The 19,893-nt window shown below is 47.4% G+C and overlaps 1 protein-coding gene across 2 annotated transcripts in view; it reads right to left on the reverse strand.

The window, feature by feature from the left end:
* MIGA1 (mitoguardin 1) overlaps positions 1–19,893 on the reverse strand; it is a 1,504,768-nt gene that overhangs the window by 1,057,973 nt on the left and 426,902 nt on the right. For both annotated transcript variants that reach the window (XM_069641662.1, XM_069641663.1), the window contains exon 6: positions 9,433–9,569. In XM_069641662.1, the coding sequence (XP_069497763.1) occupies positions 9,433–9,569 (137 nt within the window). The remainder of the gene's footprint in view (positions 1–9,432; positions 9,570–19,893) is intronic.

Raw genomic sequence — 19,893 nt, forward strand, 5'->3', positions numbered from 1 at the left:
AGTCTGACTTGAATTGCAGATTTTGTGGAGAAAAGTGTCCTAGAGAATCATTGCAACACTTGGTGGTTGAATGTAGATCGTTGGTAGAGAAGAGAAATGTATACCTGGTGCCCTATGTGAAGAGGACAGACTCTAAATGCCCACAAAGGGTGGGAAATGTTTTTAATGTGAGATAAAGTAAGCTTGGTTTCGGCAGGTATGACATTTGTAGAGATTATTTTTGAAAATAGAATGTTAAAAGATTGATGATGGGGAGGGAAAGTATGATATTCTTTGAATGTTTATCAGTGATTAGGAATTTGTAGTGTATTATGTGATAATGGGATGGAAAGATGAAATGTAAATTGTAAAAGGTTTGTAATAAACCAAACAAATACACAATTAAAAAGAGGGGTTTCCCTGCCTCAAACAAAACTAAGGAAATGTCAAAATGCCCGAAACAAAAAGTTTACCTGTCCTGTGTCTAAAATCCTATTTCTAACCCTCACACTTCTAACAGAACTAAAATGGATTCTTCTCTTCAGGGTCCCGAAGAATGACTCCCATCTTCTAGACGGTATGGTTTGTAAATAAGAAGGGAGATATTCCCCCTACATGCCTTTCACAGTCTTCTCTTGACAGTCTACTGTGGTTGGCAGAATGTCTCCTTTCCCCAGGCCTTTCTCAGGCTTCCTTTAATAGTTCTGTGTTTGGGAGAGGTCTTCCTTAGGCTTCTGTTGGGAGTACACTGGACAGCCCTGGTGTACTCTCTTGCCATGGTCTGCCTTTCTTATATGCTGGTCACAGACCCTCCTGGTATCTGCTTCTTCTCTGCGGGTCCCAGACATTTATTCAGGCTTCTTAAATGCGGTCCCAAACCCCTTCCTATTGGTTTCTTAAATGCAGGTCCCAGACTCCTCATATAAGTTTCTTAACTGTGGGTCCCAGAACCCTTCATATTGGTTTCTCAGGTGTCACAGAGGCCCCCGAGCAGCCCCTGTAGCTTCTTTCATGGATCCTGGTCCTTCGCGGGTCTGTTCGCCTTGCTGCAGCTCTTCTCAGCCGTCTCCGGTTCTCACACTGGTTTCCGTGGTTCTGCCATTCTCCTGTGGAGCCATGCAGTGCGCACCTGCATCATGCAACGCCCTACTGCGACCAAGTCTAATGTATTGCTCATTCCCAGCACGTCGCACTTCGGTAGAGCAGGTAGGGACTGCTGATCTCTCCCCTTTGTGTCCCGGTCAGCAGATGTAGTCTCAGCTCTTCCTGGTAAGCGCAAGGACCTCTGTTCGTGGTACCTCAGATGAGGGGCTGACAATGTTAGTCCCTCTCCCATATTTAAGCTACTTGTGACTGGATAACTAGACAGTTCACACTAGTTTTCTGAGAGGTTGGTTAGAAGAACAAGTTACTCTTAACGTTCTTTCGATGGGATGGTCCGACGACGTATTCCATATCTATGACAGTAATCACCACAGTTGTGCTGCTTTGGAAAATCTTTCGGCGTCTGCGCCCTGCGTTGATGACGTCGATACGCCACCCTCGAGGACCTCCTCGGACGGCTGACGGCCCTGGATGTTATAAGTAGGACGCACAATGCCCGTAGCCTCAGTTGTAGTTTTTTCCCAGAACGTGTGGCACCAGTCTTCTGCCAGTCTGACCACACAAAGCCTTGCGGAAACCTAAGCTCCAATCGCATAAGGAATTCTGTAGAGGGGAAGGCAGGGAGGGAGTGATATGGAATATGTCGTCGGACCATCCCATCGAAAGAACGTTACCAGGTAAGAGAGTAACTTGTTCTTCGAGGGGATTGGGTCCTCCGACGTATTCCATATCTATGACCGACTCCCAAAGCAGTACCAACGTAAGGAGGTGGGAAAAAGAATTTAGAAGATAGAAATTTAGAATGCCCAATCAAATTGCAGTGTAAAGGACCGCCTTGCCAAAGGCCAGATCCTGCCCACGGATACAATCGAGGGAGTAGTGACGTACAAAAGTATGGACCAAAGCACAGGTGGCTGCATCACAGATGTTACGAATAGGAACACCCCTCTGCAGGGCAGTAGAGGCAGCCATACCCCTGGTAGAATGGGCCCGGAAGCCTATCGGAGGGTCCTTACCCGCCAAGCGGTAACATTCAGAAATTGCCAGGATAATCCATCGAGACAAAGTCTGCTTAGTAACAGCTTGTCCCAAACGCCTTCCAGCGTAACCAATAAAGAGTTGATCGTCCACTCTGACCCGGGACATGCGTGAAATATAAAAGCTTAAAGCTCTCATAGGATTCAGGATGAAGAGGAGGATAAAACGCCGGAAAAATAACATTCTGGCTTAAATGAAATTCCGACACCACCTTCGGAAGAAAGGAAGTACGAACTCTAAGGACAACTCTATCCTTGTGAAACACAGTGAAGGGTGGCTTAACTGAAAGTTCCTGTAACTCACTCACTCTGCGAGCGGAAGTACCGCAACTAAAAACACAGTTTTCAGAGTTAACAGCCTCAAAGTGCAAGAATGTAAAGGCTCAAACGGAGCACCCATTAGAAACTTGAGAACAAGGTTCAAATCCCAACCGGGCACCTGGAAAGGTGACGGAGGAAACACATTAGTGAGCCTTTTTAGAAACTGAGAAATTAAAGGGATTTTAAAATAAGAACACTCTTCAGATGAGCGCTTAAATATGGACAGCGCCGCCAGGTAACCTTTAACGGTACCCACTTGCAGGCCCTTGTGGGCCAAAGAAAGCAAAAAAGACAGAACCACAGGAATGTCACATGAAAAAGGATCCACATTCTTAACCCTGCACCAGTCGCAGAACTTTCTCCAATGGCAACGGTACAGGGACTTAGTTGCCGGCCGTCTGGCCGAAAGGAACACCTCCATCAAATCTTCAGGGAGGTCCCAATCCTTATACCTCAACCTTTCAGAAGCCAAGCGTGAAGGTTGAGGGATATGACCTCTGGATGGAAAACCCGACCCTCCTCTCACGAGAGAAGGTCCTCTCTTTGTGGAAGACATATTGGAGGGCAGATGGACATGTCCAGAAGGTCCGGGTACAATGTCGTCCTGGCCCAATATGGGGCAATTAGGATCATGCATTTCCCAAACTTTCGCAACCTCCTGATCATGTGAGGGATGACAGGGACTGGAGGAAACGCGTAAAGGAGTGGAACCTCCCAGTCCACCATGAACGCGTCCCCTAGAGCTCCTCTTGGGGGAAATTCCCTGGAGCAGTACAGTTCGCACTTCCTGTTGACATTGGTTGCGAACAAGTCCACTTTAGGGGTACCCCAAAGGGTGACTATCTCTTGAAGGACTTCCTGCACTTATGCGATCTCAATTTCACTGGGCCTATTATTGTCTTGTCCTCCCTTGTTCCCCTCCCTTGCCTCGTCGCACCCTGCAACACTTGTGTATGGGCGCGCTATAAATAAAATATCATATCCTGAGCTAGACCACACTTGTGGGAGACTGCGCTCTGTTCGCTGTGTTCTGCTCGCCGGCTAAGTGAACGGCCGACGGGGAGATTCCTTCTTGAATTGCCCAGTACTAGAGCTGCATTGCCTGTCTGCACAGTGGTAGAGACCCTACACCTCCTCTATTGTTGAGGTAGTACACGGCCACTGTGTTGTCTGTCATTATCAGAACATTCTTTCCCCGAACAGAGGGTAGAAAAGCCTTCAGCGCAAGTCTGATTGCTCTCCGCTCCAAAAGATTGATGTGTAGTTTGGACTCCGATGGAGACCAACAACCGCTGATTGTCAGATTGTTGGCATGGGCGCCACAACCCGTGAGTGAGGCGTCCGTCACTACTGTTATCTGAGGCCATGGTTGCCAAAAGGGTTCTCCCTTCAGAATATTGTCCTTGCAGGCTCACCACAGGAGATCCTGTGCGACCCTGCTTTGAACCTGAAGTAGGTCTGACATGTTGCCCGAGAAATTAGACCATTGTGTCCTGAGAGCCCATTGAAGGGATCTCATTCTCAGGCGAGCCACTGCACCATAAAAATGTAGGATGCCATAAGGCCGAGCAACATCAAAAACTCGAAGACCGGGAGATGCTGGGCACTCTGAAAATTGGAGACCATCTGCAGAATGTCTTGAGCCCTCACCTCTGGTGGCGAGATCCTTCCCAAGGATGTATCCAGTACAGCCCTGATGAACTGGAGCTTTTGAGATGGTGCCATATGGGATTTCTTGTAATTGAGGAAGAAGCCCAGTCTGTGAAGAGAGTGGCAGGTGATGGTGAGATGATCCAGGACTTGTTTGTGACAACATGCCCTGATCAGCCAATGATCCAGGTAGGGGCAGACGTGAATCCCCCCCCCCTCTCCTCAGACTCGCTGCCACCACCTACATCAGTTTGGTGAAAACCCTCGGGCGGAGGTCAGCCCGAATGGCAGAACTTGAAACTGATAATGAGAACCGCCAACGGCGAACCTCAGGTAGTTTGTCCTTGAGCTGGATTGGCACATGAAAATAAGCCTGGAGTTGTAGGGCCTGAAGGATCTGAGAAAGTGTGACCATCTTTAACTTGTCCTTCCCGAGGAACTTGTTCAAGTATCTCAAGTCCAAGTTAAGTCTCAGTCTTCTGTCCTTCTTGGGGATTAAGAAATAGGGAGAGTACAATCTTTTGTTCCTCTCCGCTACAGGAAACGGCTCCATAGCACCATTCTCTAGCAGGGTCAAAATGTCCTGCACAAGGAGAGGATCTGGATCTTTCAAAGAATGGCTCCCCGGTGGATGGTTCTGAGGTCTCTGAATGAAGGGAAGGCAGTAACCTTGGGCTATGGTTTCTAATGCCCAAGCATTCAAAGTAATGTCTTAGCATTGTATCAGATGCAGAGACAGTCTTCCTCCCACAGAGGTGTCTGACTCAAGACCTCAGAGAGGTTTTGAGGCGCTGAAGCAGTGGCTGTTCGTAAAGGTGCCCCTGCTTAAGTGGGCTTTGCACCTCTCCCTCGTCCACCACTAGCGAATCTTCTTTTGCCTCTCTGAACAGCCATTCCTCTCGTTCTTCCAACCAAGGAGTAGTAGCAAAAGGATCTACCTTCAAGGTCGGCAGGTTTCCAAGGCTTTTGTCAGCCTTGCTACCAAAAAGGTGAGACCCGTCAAAAGGCATGTTAAAGAGTCTAGATTGCAGATCCGGTGAAAATCCAGACTTCCCTATCCATGCAAATCTGCGAATTACGGTGCTTGATGCCATGGCTCTGCTGATGCTATCAGCAGAATCCAGACCCAACTGAGGAGACTCGCACATAGCTTCCTTGCCATCCTTCGGGAATATGCTCAGCAGCCATAGAAATGCAGTCCCATAGCGCGTATGACAACTTTGCCAATGCACATGTGGAGTTGGCTGATTTAAGAGCCATGCTCCTAGCGGAAAATAGCTTTCTTGACCAAGCATCTACCCTTTTATCATCCCTATCCAGAGGGACGGTTGGATAGGCTACCCGTTTCATTGTAGCAGTTGCCTCCTGCACCACCAGACTTTCTGGGGTAGGGTCTTTTTATAAGTAGCTGGGGTCACTACTTCATGGGCGGTATTTTCTTGTCAAGTTCTTATTTACTGCCGGACCTGACTCTGGTGCTTCCCAATTGGCACTCTCTTCTGAAGATCAATGTGAAAGGATAAAATGGGATCCTTTTAAGGACCTTTATCAAAGATGTCTGTAAGGTTATCTTGTTAGAAAGGGAGGGCAGATCTGCTCCATCCCAGGTAATCCACTACCCTGGTCATCAACTGCCTGTAAGAGGCATCTGCATGCTCATCTGACTCAGGCTTTCCAAATTCTAATTCCGGTGAAGTGTCCACTCCACTAGCTGTCTGAAAATTTTCATATAGATCTTTTAGTCTGGACTCCTCTGAAATTTAGCTATCAAGGACATTTGGTGTTCCATGCTGTAAACCACAGGGCGCATCACTATCAGATGGCTCATTGTCCTCATAAATAGAGGCCAGAGATTTAAAGAAATCCTTTCTTGGTAAAGGAGCAAAGGTTTTTCAGGTAAAGGCGTCTAGGGCTTCTAAAATGTCGAGCCGGATGCCCAAGGAGTCGATGTCTTCGAGGAAGACGTTTTCAACTTTGATGGCACTGAAGGTTTCGAGGGATGGGGCTGCTGGCGTTGATGGTGCAGCTGGCGTTGATGGCGTTGACAACCTCGACTAGTCTTTCGACTAGTGACTCGAAGGATCCTTCAATGATTCGCGCCTTGAAATACTTGTGTAAAGGCGTGTTACAAATGCCATATCATATCATAATTTCTCATTGTGTCGAGGCCTCGATGGGGATCTGACCTTTGTCCCGGGCTCGAGGGCATGTGGAATTTGGCTTGAGCCCTTTCCTTACCAGCTTTAGAAGGCATGGTAGGGGCATGGCTTGCCGAGGGATTCTGGTTCACAAATATTTTAAGCATTTCTAACCTGAATGCTTCCCATTCGGCAGGAGTGGAGGCCTTAGTGGGACATGATATAGCTTTGTCAGGAGAGGAGTCAGACGAGGAGTAAGTAGGCGACTTATGGTGCCTCTTCTTCTACTTCAACAACGATGAGGAGTGGTGGGAGCCACTCCTTGACCTGGACCTTTTTGCCTTCTTTCTTCGAGGAGAGTCGCCTCTCGCATTGTCAGAAGGTTTCTTCAACGGGGTAGTCAATGGGGATTTCTTAGGGAATCTACCTACCGCCAATTTCCCCTTGCGCTCCTTCAGAGCTTTTCCGGTCATAGAATGACACTTTCAACAGGCCGAGGTCTTGTGCTCCACACCGAGACACCACAGGCATATTCAATGCGGATCGGTCGTCGACATCTTGGCATCGCAGTCTTGTCCCTTTTTAAACCCGGTCTTTGTGGTAGTCTGTGGCAAAGTCAAAGACATTTTCATATATTTCGCAATGGAAATACTGAATCACTCCATAGTTCTCGAAGCGTAAGCTTACTAAGAAAAATTTAACTGATGCCAACGACGCTGCACGTGCTATATATGCCTTCGATGATGACATCTTCGAGACGGCGACCCCCACAGAATGACACACTGGCTCAGGTTATCAAAATAAAGGTAGTTCAAAACGTGGTTTGAGGCCCGCTTTGCCTTCCACGTCCAAGTTCACGTAGATCTCCGTCAGCCGGGATCAGACCTAGCAAACACAGCACCTGCAGGGGTTCCCTTCCCCAAACTTTATTCACATTCATTAGGGGTTCCCTTCCCCTAACTTATTTTATATTCCAGGTCTCCCTAAGTCGCGCTCAGACCTTTCACTCATGTCGAAGACTTTAGAATGTGCAAGGCTTTTACTATAAACCTCTGCAGGACCACTTCGACTTTCAGTTCAGCTATAAATCGCTATGTTATTTGTCTTGGTCTTCGTAGTTCCGTACCACAAGCTCAAAAGTACAAAAGAAATCTTTCTCTTAAAGCATTCACCTTTTCACTTCCTCTTTCGCCGGGGTTAATCTTGACCATTGCACATTTCAGAGTTCATTCAATTTGCCGTTTTACAACAAGACACAAAAACATTTCACGGAGACTTTCGAGTGGGCTACTTAATTTCGCCTGACCATTCTGCTATGCTGTATCACTGGCTTCACAGTTTCAGCAATTTAAAAGTGCATCACTGGTTCACTTTCTTTTGCGTCTCATCAGCATGTGCGCAACCTTCAATTGTGAGATACACTGTTGCAGCTTCATCTTTCCTGGACACAAACCAGCCTTTCATGTCTTTCGCCAACTCACTGGTTGCGTGCATTCCTTTCTTGTTTCTTCGGCTTTGATTCACAAGTCCAGGTTAATACCACAGGCTCGTCTGCGCATCCCCAACTCTGTCGTTCACCCAGGAGGGTCACTGGCATCCTTGAAACAGAATGCAGGCTTCTTCTCGTCTGCGATTTGGCTTTCTCCATGTCTCTTTAACGGCTTGCAGGGAACTTCAGGATTTCTCTACCCTTTTCTCTAGTCCCTCGCTCAGTCGTCCTGCTCCAGTGGGTTCGCCTTCACCCCGTAACATCTGCTCCTTCTCATGTTCCAACCTGCTCAGAGTGTGTCTCTATGTTCCGCCTTTTATCCGTGTGGAGAGAGCTAATGAGTATCAGATGAAGGTGAATAAAGTCAAGTGCCTGACTTTGCCTGACCAGATTAGTGGGACACGTCCAATGAGATGTGTACATGTTAGCCTTTTTACCCTCAGTCGCCCTCTTCTTCTGCCCAGTGTTTGTGTAGAAAGGGAGAGTGGGGGGATTTGGGATGTTGGAGAATTCTATAAAATAGGATGGGGTATGGGTACGGGAAAGGAAGGACTACTGTGTCTTCATCAGTTGCACCCCCCCCCCACTCCCAGAAGACCCCCCCCTACCCAGGTGATCCTCCTGCACTGGTCTACCCCCAGTGTCTGGATCCAAAGGCGATGGCCTTGCCCTGGCCACCTGAGAGAGCGAGATCCCCGGAGACTAGCAAGTGAGACACACTTTAGCTTCTCACATAAGGAAAACACCTGCTAGAGCAAAACCATGAATCCCTTGAGTCCGAGACTCATTCCTGGCTCCTCACACTACTCTTCCTCGTCCCAGTAGTAATATCTACTATAACAGAGATACATAGAGGAACCTATAGAGTCAGCAGGAGGCAAAGATGAGGAAAGAAAGGTGGGTGAATGTGTGTGGTACCTCGTTTGCTCCTGATGTCCTCCCTGCTTTCCAGAGAAGGAATCCCTCCCCATGAGATCCACCGGCTGGGTAGCACCCCCAGGGGGACTATCAGGTAGCAGCCTCACCTCCCTGGTCTCATGGAAATGGTCTCGCCCTCAGGAAGCAGAGATGACATGAGATTCGTCACAGCTCTTTGACCAGCAAAATGGTCACCCAACTGCTCAACAGTGACCAGAGGTGCATCTATGACCTTTTAAACAATGAGACTCATCATGATTCCTCTGTCAGATATTTAATTGCATATAAGCCATATATCTGATACGCTTGCTGTGCTCCTAAAGATCATGCTCGCACATAATTCATAAATTAAATATATTTATAAGTGCATTTCAAAAAATATGAAGAGAAATGCACTTTTCCAATAAGTAATAAAGAGTACATACATTCAAGAAAACCATCCTTTAGCATGGCTACTGTATCCTAGGAACTGAACAGTTTCTTAGTTAAGCTGAACAAAAAAGGCCAACATGTGTTTCGCACCAATCGGTTACCTAATGCCTAAGGTATGTGCTTCCTCCGAGTAAAGAATACAAATACTATTCTCTTTTAGGGCTATCCAAAGGTTGCCCAGATGTTAAGAAACATTTGGTTTTTGCACCATAACTCCAATTAAGTTATGTAAAGTATTATGTTAGCATTTATAGTTCATTGGTAGTAGGTGACGAAAAATAATTTAAGAGTACCATTACATGCTTATGCTGGAGCTTGAATCAATATATGTTGATTCAAAGAAAAAAAAGAAAACAGCTCATACCTCCACATTTTCTTCAGCTATGGCATCTCCTGCTCCCATTTTGATTGCGCTACAGCCCGCTTCATCTTCAGCTTGCCTGTTACGGAAGTTCAATGCCTGTTCCCATCTTCGCAAAGCCTCTTCAAAGAGCTCCATTCCTGAATAACAAAAACAAAACAAACCTCAAATCCTAGCATACAAAAATACAAATATGTGCTGTATCTAACTGCATTCAGATTCAATCGTAAAAGTAAACTAAGGTGTTATGCTAATCTTGTTTGGTAAAAGCGATAAGCATACAACGGTTTAATTGGAAAGAAACTCCTGTAAATTAAGCTACTACCTATGTAAATGTAAGCAAGTGCGCATGATACCCAGCTCATGTTCAGGCTACCCTCTGCTTCCTCCTCTCCATCTCCTTCCCTCATCTCTGACTGTATGCTATCCAGGAGTGGTGTGCCGCCAATGACATCTGCCTTAATGCCAGCAAGACAGATTTTACTCATTGGCACACCCATTCCCTCCTTCCCTGCAACTCTCTGGTCAGCCTCTCTTGGCCCTCTTCCTGTTCCCACCTGCAAGGCTAAAAACCTTGGGGTCACCTTCGACTCCACACTCTCCTTCTCTCCTCACATCTCCGACGTCTCTAAGAAGTCACACTACCAGCTAAACCTCCTCACAGGTATTCTTCCTTTTCTCTCCTTCCCCCAGAAGCTCACCATCTCCAGAGCCCAGGTTCTCTCTAGACTGGACTATTGTAACAGCCTCTATCTAAATCTGCCTTCTTCTACTCTCCGCCCTCTGCAACTTATCCAGAACAGGACTGCAAGACTTGTCCTTGGCCTCAAACCCAGGGATCGTATCTCTCCAGGACTGAAATCTCTGCACTGGTTCCCAGTGGGTGCGAGGATTAAGTTCAAAACCCTCTGCATTGTCCACAAGGCCTTCTGGGGCCTGGGGCCTGGGCCTGCAATACCTTCAACTCTCTCTTCCCAAATATCATCCTACTCGAGCTCTTCGCTCATCCGCCTCCAACTCCCTCAGGGTCAGTCGCTTCTCCAAGCAACGAGTTGGTGGTAGATCTCTCTCTTCGGCAGGGGCCTCCCTCTGGAACAGCCTTCCTGCCTCCCTGAAACTTTAGGAGAACCATCTCCGGTTCCTGAAGCACCTCAAAACCTTCCTCTTTGCTTCTGCTTTCTCTCCCCCTCTCGCCTGCTAAATTCCTGGCTGAAACTGCACTAGTTACCTGGCCACCCTTCTGATCTCAGGCCCTGGCACTGCAAATTGCCCACCTACACTGCCTCCCTGGCAACCCCCGCACTGGCGACTGGTGTTCTGTATCCCTACAGTCCCGCTACCACCACTTATGTTTGCGCTTACCTGCACTAGCCACCATCTGGCCGTTATCTTATTTATTCTATCCCATGTACTGCACTTTCCCCTCTCCCATCCCACCCGCACTTATCCCTTTCCCCATGCACTTGCGCAATCTGAATGACACCTGGCCTAGTAAGATCGTTGTCTGTCTCCCTCGGTTTCCCCCTCCCTTGCCTCGTCGTGCCTCGAAAACACTTGTGTATAGGCAGGTTACAAATGCCATATCATATCCTAAAACACCGGAAAGGCCAACAATAGTCCATCCACAGAAAATTAAACCATAGCCCTAAAAAAGGGCAAAATCTGGCACTTTTCAGCAAAAGAAAAGTTGGAGTTTGTGATAATGGGCCTCATTACGACCCTGGCGGACAGCCGTGCCTGTAATACAGGCACAGCTGCTGCCAGAGACATTTTTCCCGGCGCCCTGGAATGGGCAATTACCGGGGAATTACAACCCCAGCGGACCTGGTAATTGCCCATTCCAGGACGCCGGGAAAAATTCTTTCCCATTCCCATTGAGCCCTCAATGGGAATGGGGAAGCCGCATGCACCGGCACCATTCGTAAATGGTGCCGGTGCATGCAGCAGGCTGTGCTCGCGGGTGCCACTCTGCCCACCAGGTCAAACCTGGTGAGCAGAAAGGCACCCGTGAGCACAACTCATAGTTTGCCGGTCCGGGTCGTAGTTTGCCGGTCCAGGAACTACGGTACCGGCAAGTTTACCGGCAAACTTGTAATGAGGCCCAATGTCTGCCATTCCAAAACAGGGTGGGAAAATGAGTAACACTGAAGGGTATGTTCAAAGGAATGAATTATAAACGTGAAATATAGGGCCTCATTACACGGATGGCGGTGAACCATGGCGCCATTAGCGCCATGGTTCATGCCGGTAAAATACCAGCACCGCCTTGGTGAGAAGGGGAATTACCGCCCTATTCCAAGGTTGGCGGGGCGGTAATTCCCCCTTCCATCATTGCCCTTCCCCATTCCCATTTTTGCCCCATAGGGCTCTATGGGAATGGGGAAGGCGCTAATTACGGTACCGCAAATTGCGGTACCGTAATTAGCTCCCTGGTCCCTTTGCGGGTTGGTTTTTACCGCCTGCAAAAAGCAGGCGTTAAATTCCCCAACCCGCAAAGGGACCTCGTAGTAAGGCGGTAAGTATTTATCGGTACCGGTAAAATACCGGTACCGGTAAACCCTTACCGCCATCCGTGTAATGAGGCCCATAGTCTTGAGTAAGCAAGGAAAAAGGTGTATAGTACATGATCCACATATAGTACATGATCCACAGATCTAGAGCAATTGTTGGAAAGAACAAGTCATCAGACTGTGTGCCCTTTGGGCATGTTTAAGATGAGCCATGCCAGTGTCCACTAGGCATGCCTAGGGAAAGGCCAGTGGGAACTGCGAGTGTCCTTGTAGTTGCGGAGAAGAGAAAACAACAATGATCTGGCCACAGGGTGCAGTGGGCATGGCTGCAGGCAATACCCAGTGGGCACTGTGGGTATATTTGTTCCGCCAGGAGGGCGTGGACAAAAACCATACCCCAGGCACAGTGTCAACTGTGCCAGGAGGCCTGGATAAAGACCACAACCCAGGCATCATGTCCATTGTGCATGACTACAACTATGCACATTGGGCATTGTTGGTATGGTGGCTTGGTATGTTAGGGTATATTGATAACAGTTCAGTGAAACAGCTTTGTACAGTTATGGTTAACTTTCTGTGACATATGACAGAGTCAGAGGCTTGAACCTGCCTGGGGAACATGCACCCCTCCTGAGCTCAGGAAGGCGGCCTACAAGGATGTAGGCCACAGCCGATCGTACCTCAGTGGCTGAGTGAGGGAGTTGGGGGGACCAGTCCCAGAGTATATCTTGCTTGGAACTGTTGGTGCCACTGTCCATCACGCAATGCCTTTCAGTCGTTTTCTGGTCCGAGTCGGATCTGTTTCTTGCAGAACACAAAACCTAAAAGAAAATGAGGCAGCAGTCAAGAGCACCTAGTCAAAGGAGAGAGACTCCGGCCATGAGTCTTCTGCCGACTATGTTATCCAGATCACCAGCTCAAACACCAGAGTCCCAGTGCAGATTGAAGGCAACCCCTTGGGGGGAAATAAAATCGACAAAAATCAGGCCATCATAACAGCACAAACACCCGTGGGCAAAAATGGGGCAGAGTACAAAAAGAGTGGACAGGTGAGACAGAAGACCAATGGGAAGCCAGAGGATGAGAAGGTCAGGAAAGGCAGGGGCAAAAGCCACGCACACAGAGGCACAAATGAATGGTGTTCTGGTGAGGTCAGGCAGTTTGGGACAGAGACTAAGCAGAGGGATAAACGTGGAGCAGAGTGCTGAGAAGTCTGTGGAGGTGTTGGATGAGAGAGATACCATGTCTCGCCTGTTCTATCCTTTGCCCCTCTTCTTAAATCTCTTTCTGGCTCTTCTAGAGTGGTAATATCTGAGTATCAGTGGGACAGTGAAACCAATACCCCATTACCGCCTCTAGGATAGGGGGTTCTTCCTGAAAGGAAGATGTGGAATACTGTGTCTCACCTGAGGATATCTCACTCCCAGTCCCCAAGGACCCTCCACCCAGTTGATGCTCCCTCATTTCTCCACCCCCAGAGTCAGGATCCAAGAGCGATGGCTTTTCTCTGGCCACCGAAGAGGACCCAAGGGGAGATGCAAGGAGGCCCTCAGGTTTCTCACACCTGTGGCAACTGCACAGGTGTCTATACATGTACGATGCAGTCTAGCGCAGATATGCAGGGTCGTGGTGCTAGACCCGACTGTTCTGCCCGGTAAGTAGCCCAAGGTGCTTCAGTAGATGTAGCAGTACCTTCTGAGAACAGTGGAGAAGATCCAGGTACCAGAACTGCTTAGGACAAGTTGGCACAATTAGTACCATGGTGCAGTTGGATAAGCGAAGGCAGCCCAACACTCTGGAAATCAATGAGACTGGACAGAACGTCTAGAGGAATAGATGGTCCTATGAGATTGAGAATGCTTCCCCCGAAACTCTGAGGCGCTGTAACGAAGGACTAAGTGTTGGCATTTGTCATTGTGCAACATCGCAAAGAGGTCTAGGGTTGGTGTCACCCAACTCTGGAAGATCTCGTCCAGTTGTGTCTGGTTCAACTCACACTGATGCATAGAGACGGCATCTCTGGCAAGTGCTCTACTTGTATAAAGGAGTGGTCAATCGTCCATTCCTACAACGCTTGGGATTTCTGAGACAGCCGATGGGACTTCTCTTGCTCTTTTTGTTTCTATAAAACATGAAATACATGCAAGTGGAATAGTCAGCCTGTACCGACACCCTTTTGACAGCAGGTAGTAAGCTCTTCAGGGTGAGGAATGCCGCCTGTAATTCCGGGATGTTGATGTGGAGCCAGGTCTTCCCTTCTGTCCATTGATTTGTTTTCGTCACTAAAACCAAGAGCGTGCCCCAAACCGCAAGGGATGCATCTGCAGCGATTGTGAACAATGGTGACTCTTCCTAGTAGGAGAGCCTCATGACGCGGTTAGTTTTTTCCACCTACTACTGGAGGGCTTTGTGAAAGTTGTAGTTTGTGGGGATCTCGACTTCCGAGGGCTAGGTTTCCCAAATACAATTTGCCTGCATAATCTCCTCCAAAGGCCACATCCATAAGCAGCCGTGTGTGACCAGTCTGATGGAGAACAGTCCCCAGAAGCAACCTGTATGCTATAGCCATGCAAGTCTTCATTTTCAGGAATTGCAAGACCTTGTGTATTGTCAGTTGCCTCTCGATGGTCGAACCCGTCATTACTGAACACTCAGTCTGGGGAATTGGCATTGGTAGTGTGACGAATCCCAGGATGTCGTAACTGCTTCCATTGGAGAAGCCCCTTCCCATTAGGCCAGGGAGGTGAGGCTGCTAGCAGATAGTCCCCGTGGCGGTACTCAGCGAGAGGATCTCATGGGGAGGAAAAACCCCTATGGGACGAGGGACGACACCTTGGGAGAAACGCAGAATAATTCCCTTACACCCCAACCTCCCTCACCCCATTACCCTGCACAGGACATAACCCCAACACACTTCCATGTATGTCTGCAGAATAGACAATGTCACTTCCTCCAAAAACACTGAGACGAAGAAGAACATTGAGTACAGGGATGACCATAGGATTGAGACAAGGAAGAAGTGCAGAGTAATGTGGAATAATCCACAAATCACAACAAACACACTAATTAAGTTATATCAAACAAATCGGAACAGAACAAGAAGGGAAGAAGCACTTGCTGAAGAGAAAAGCCCTCCCAGGAGGAAGTGGAACATTTCAATCCTGGCAGCAGTAGAGTAGATGGGACGCTTACTCGCTCGCAGAGGCCTTAACGAGGCATAAATCGCAGAAAAACACCCAAGAGGAGCAGAAGCTGGACGCCCCAGCCAGACCAGAAGCCTGGAGCGTGTGGAGAAGCTGAGAGCAGAGCTCAGGGGCCGGAAAGTGAGCGCAGAGCCGTGCAGTCCCTGGAAGCCATGGTGGTAAGAAGAGAAAGCCTGAAGCACCCGCCAACAACCGAAGCCTACCGGTAAGCTCTCCAGAGAGGTCGGAGACCAGATTGGCGGGACGGCTAAAAGAAAAGAGTATCACAAATGTGAGTCTGGGACTCAAACCCACAAACCTAATCAAGGCCTCCAAAAGCAATCTTCATATTCGCAGTACCTGGCAGGATAGTGTACCAGGTTGACTGTGACCAATGACGTAGTAGTAAAACGGGAAAACCACAATTGAAAGCACAGAAAAGGCAAAAGCCTGACACTCACTCACATATGAAGAGAGAGCCGAAGTGTTCTGCATATTCGCAGTGCCAAGCACAGCGGTGTACCAGGTTGGCTGTGAATCCAAGGGGAAGAAAAGAGGAATCTTATGTGGAGAAAACAGGAGCCAGGTTGGCTGTGAAATATACAGGGAAGAAACCGAGGGGAAGGGAAGCAAAGCCCCCCTGTTATTTTGTGGACATTTCTGGAACTCTAAAAGAAGGAAGAACCTCACTGGACATTCAGATGGGGAGATAACCTGGGGAGTAAGGTTGTCCTTTCTTTTGAACTTTATTTGTTGCACCATTTTGGAACTTTGTTTTGTAAGCTGTTAAAGTACTTTGATACTAAAGAAGATCCTGTTTTCATATTAGTTTGTTCTTAGTGTGAGGGCTGGAAATAGGATTTTTGACTATTGAAGGTGGGCACCCAAACCTGTGTCCTCACAAAAATGCAAAAGTAAAGGTAACACGCCCATCATGGTATGAGACCAAGAGAAAAGTTGCAAGCATAACAAACTTTATATAAAATAAAGTAAGCAAGCATAGAACTATGCTGCCCAAGAGCACTCTGCCAATAATTACACAGGCAGCACATTATAAGTAGTAAAGTTGTCATACATGACGTTATTACATAGAGTACAAAATCACAATGTGTATTGGTGGGGCCGTATGGCACAGCAAGCTCTATAGGGGATGCCAGGCTGCAATTGGCTGTTGCTTCCCAGTCGATCGGGTGGCAGCTGGGCTCATCTCTGCACTGAAGGTCAGGACAAATGTGACAAATTGCTAACTGTCTAAGCTAAACAACAGGGACTGATAAGAGAATAATGGTGAACATAAAAATCCTTGCATGAATGGGGGTACTTCAGGAAAATGGGTTAATATATTGGCATTCCGACCTCTACATTCAGGGCTTCATTGATACCGGGCCACCGCTCCCAGGTGTCTCCCACTGGGGGTTTCATGTGCTATTTATGTTCCTTGATGCCTCATGATACGAGCAGATGTGTGTTAGTTTGGGAAGAATATACTACTGCACAGGATTAAGTCTATGCTGGGTGTTTTGGAATGGTCAGGGCGGGAGGGTCAGATGTGTAGCAACATGAAAGTGGAGGGTCGGGGACTGGTGGACCCTGGCCTGGCAGGGTAGGGGTTGAGAGAGCAGGGGCAGTTTAGTTGAGATGGATGGGCACTTGAGCTGGGGCCTGCTTCCATCTCACGCTCTGCAGAGAGCACATTTTATGGAACCAATACTAAACCATTGCAACAATAAACAGCTGGACTTCTGTGAGAACAAGGCTTGCACAGAGCTGGCAGGGGGTGGCAATGTCTTGAGCTCTCTGTGCAAGGTGCTGGGGAAGGGAGAGCTGAGTTTACAGAGGGATAATTTTTGGGCCTAGTAAAAAGATGGCGTCTGCTGCAATGCAAAAGGCGCCTGCTCTCGGGACTGTGAGCTGAGCTACTCTTATAAGTCTCTATGTTATATCATAAGGGGACATGCCAGGAGGGTGGATGTCTCTCCCCCTTGGTCTACATGTGATCTATTAACCGCAGGAAAGGAGAGTGGGGTGGGATAGGACCATATCTTTCCAAACATTCCCCCTTTCGTTACTCCTAAAGTAACAAATACCCTCCTCCAGTATTTCTACGTTCCTCAGTCCTTTTCACTGCTTCATCCCATTCGGGGGTACCCTTAATGGTCATCCATGCTCTACACACACTTCTTAAACTCTCCCCAAGTTGTGCATATTCTTCAGGGGTATAGGTCATGTAAAAACATCCCCCATCCCTATCTAGGTCAAGCCACACCTCCCTGTAATTCTCAATATCTTGGGGCTCTGTGATAGTTGTATGATGGCAATTGTCTACCTCATCTCCTGTGTGGTATTGCCACCATGCAGTATTTGGGCTCATCATTCTCACCAGTTTGTAGCTGGGCTTTCCTAGCATCATGAGGCATCTTGTTGTTAACATTTTTATTACCAATTGTCACCATCATCATCGCACTATTCGGAACTGCTTTTGTGCAGCATCAGAGGCCTAGCTGGTACACACAGAAGATCAGCAGGAAGAACACAATGACGGGTATCAGCATCTTCGTGATTGTTCCACGCCAAAAGGGTACGCAGCTGAACGCCATATTGAACCAGTCAGTTGCTTGCACTCCTCCTATTCTCATCTTTACACCAAGTTCATGCACTGCTGCAATCATGTGTGATAGTGTCCCGTTTTCAGCATCTGAAGAAGGTACGAATGTGCAAAATGAACTTCCTATTTTCTTGCAAACACCACCTTCCATTGCAGTGAGGAGGTCTAATACAACGATTCTGCATCGTCATGAGTCGAAGTGCCCTTAGATCCACTTTGATGACGTTAAATCCTTCCTGTGTCGTTTGCCAGCTGGATCAGCTCCCATTGCACTATCTGCAACCATTTGGCGTTTGCTCCTGCTTGAACGCTGGGCACAAGTGATGCAAAAAATATCTCTGCTGAATTGAAAAGTTTGTATTCGTCAGGGATCTGTGCAAGGAGGTCAGAGGACTCTTGAGACAGGTAGTTAGAGGCTTGCTTTCACCGAATTAGGTGATCTCGTTGCTACTCTTTGGGAAATATGCGAAAAAATGGGGGGGGTTTGCGCTTCTGTTGGCCAAGGTGACCCTTGCCGTCCTGGAGGCACCGCTCTCCCCTTTGTGTTTTTTAGGTATCACCAGCAGCGCAGAGTGCAGCAGTGCAAGCATACAATAGCCCCTCCATGATGGTGGGAGGTGCAAGTATGCCTGTTTGCCGCCCACCCAGAACTATCCATTAAGGCAGCAGTGACTTTCGGAAGATCAGGGATGATGATAGTTATGTTACAACATGTGTTAGAACCCATAGACACGTTGCCTTCCCCATAGAAACAAAGTTCGTAATTCTCTTCCTGCTAGACCTTGATCGGTTTTTCGAGGGCTGTGACCCATGTCAGCTTGGTGATATACTCTGTCCATATTTGTGCACATGTCTTGTTCATCCATTCTAATATTTCATCTGACAGGCCACGCAGTTCTTCAGCTTTGCACATGTATGTTGAGTCCTGCCGTTTGTATTCCACAAAGCTTGTGCCCTCGATTGCCAGGATTGGTTCCTTGAAGCATTTCACACCTTTCAATCCCTCATTGCAAAGCTTTACGTCTGGCGGGAGGAGCTTCATTCTTACTGTGTGCCTGAAAGAAGCTTTTTATCCTATATAGTGTAAGGTGGATGAAACATTGGGCTTCTACTAAGGGGGCTTCTTGAGGCACTAAAACTAAGCATGCAGTATTACACGTAGCAGCTGCCATTGGTCGTTCATTTTCCTGTGGCACTCATATCAGAATACCAACTGTTAGACTGCCCAGGATGATGAAGGTCCTCTACTTTATCTAGTCCTAACCCATGGTATGCATTGTATCTGTGTTGACGTGCCTGTCTTTTCTTCCTTCTATTATGCAAGAGAGATTGTCATTTCCCTGTCAATCTTTTACAAAGTCTTTCTGTAGTGCATAGCAATTCTCGTACATTTGCGGGTTGCTGACTGTACATTGGGAAAATACCAGTATCTACATTCCGATTGGTATATGTGGTCTCTTTTTGGTACACAATAGTGGGGGAAGGGGGAATTAATCTCGTATTGGAAACAGCGGTGTGGAACACATTGTATATTTTATCAAGCATTGAGGTAGATAATATGTTAGGTTGTGAGGTAGCTTGTGAAACTAAGCATGGTGGGGGTAGTAGCTTCACAGTTAATGCAATCAGTGTGCTTTCATTTCCGTTACCCATAAAAGATTCAATTTCTGAGGTCACTTTGGTCACATTCATATGCAGATTTGTTAAGTTTAAGAACATATTTCTGCCTCCCTCCCATATCACCCCTCTGCCCCCCTTCTTTTATATGGGCCCCCAGATACAAGTTGCTCCCCAATTTATTCCTAAAACCAACATAGCTATTGTGAAAACTATTGCAACAAAATTGAGACAACAATCAACTGTATGCTCGCGTGGACCTTATCCTATTCCTAGTGCTATCTAAGTGAACATTGTTAATGTTAAGTCGTGCCAACTCCAATATCGTTGCTCCTACAGAAAAGTATAAAACGGGGTGTGCATTAATATATTTTTAGATGGGATGAGACAGAGGTGGAAAAGGAACGTGAGAGAGGAGAAAGAGCAAAAGAGAGAGAGCACTTATTATTTACAAAACATTAAAACACTTCATGTTACTCTTCATATTTACATAGTATTCCTGTGTGTCTTATACCCAGTAACCATTTCAAGGTACTGCAGTATTTCTCTC

The sequence above is a fragment of the Ambystoma mexicanum genome, chromosome 1q (genome assembly GCF_040938575.1).
Source record: "Ambystoma mexicanum isolate Mex_15411 chromosome 1q, UKY_AmexF1_1, whole genome shotgun sequence".
Lineage (NCBI taxonomy): Eukaryota > Metazoa > Chordata > Amphibia > Caudata > Ambystomatidae > Ambystoma > Ambystoma mexicanum.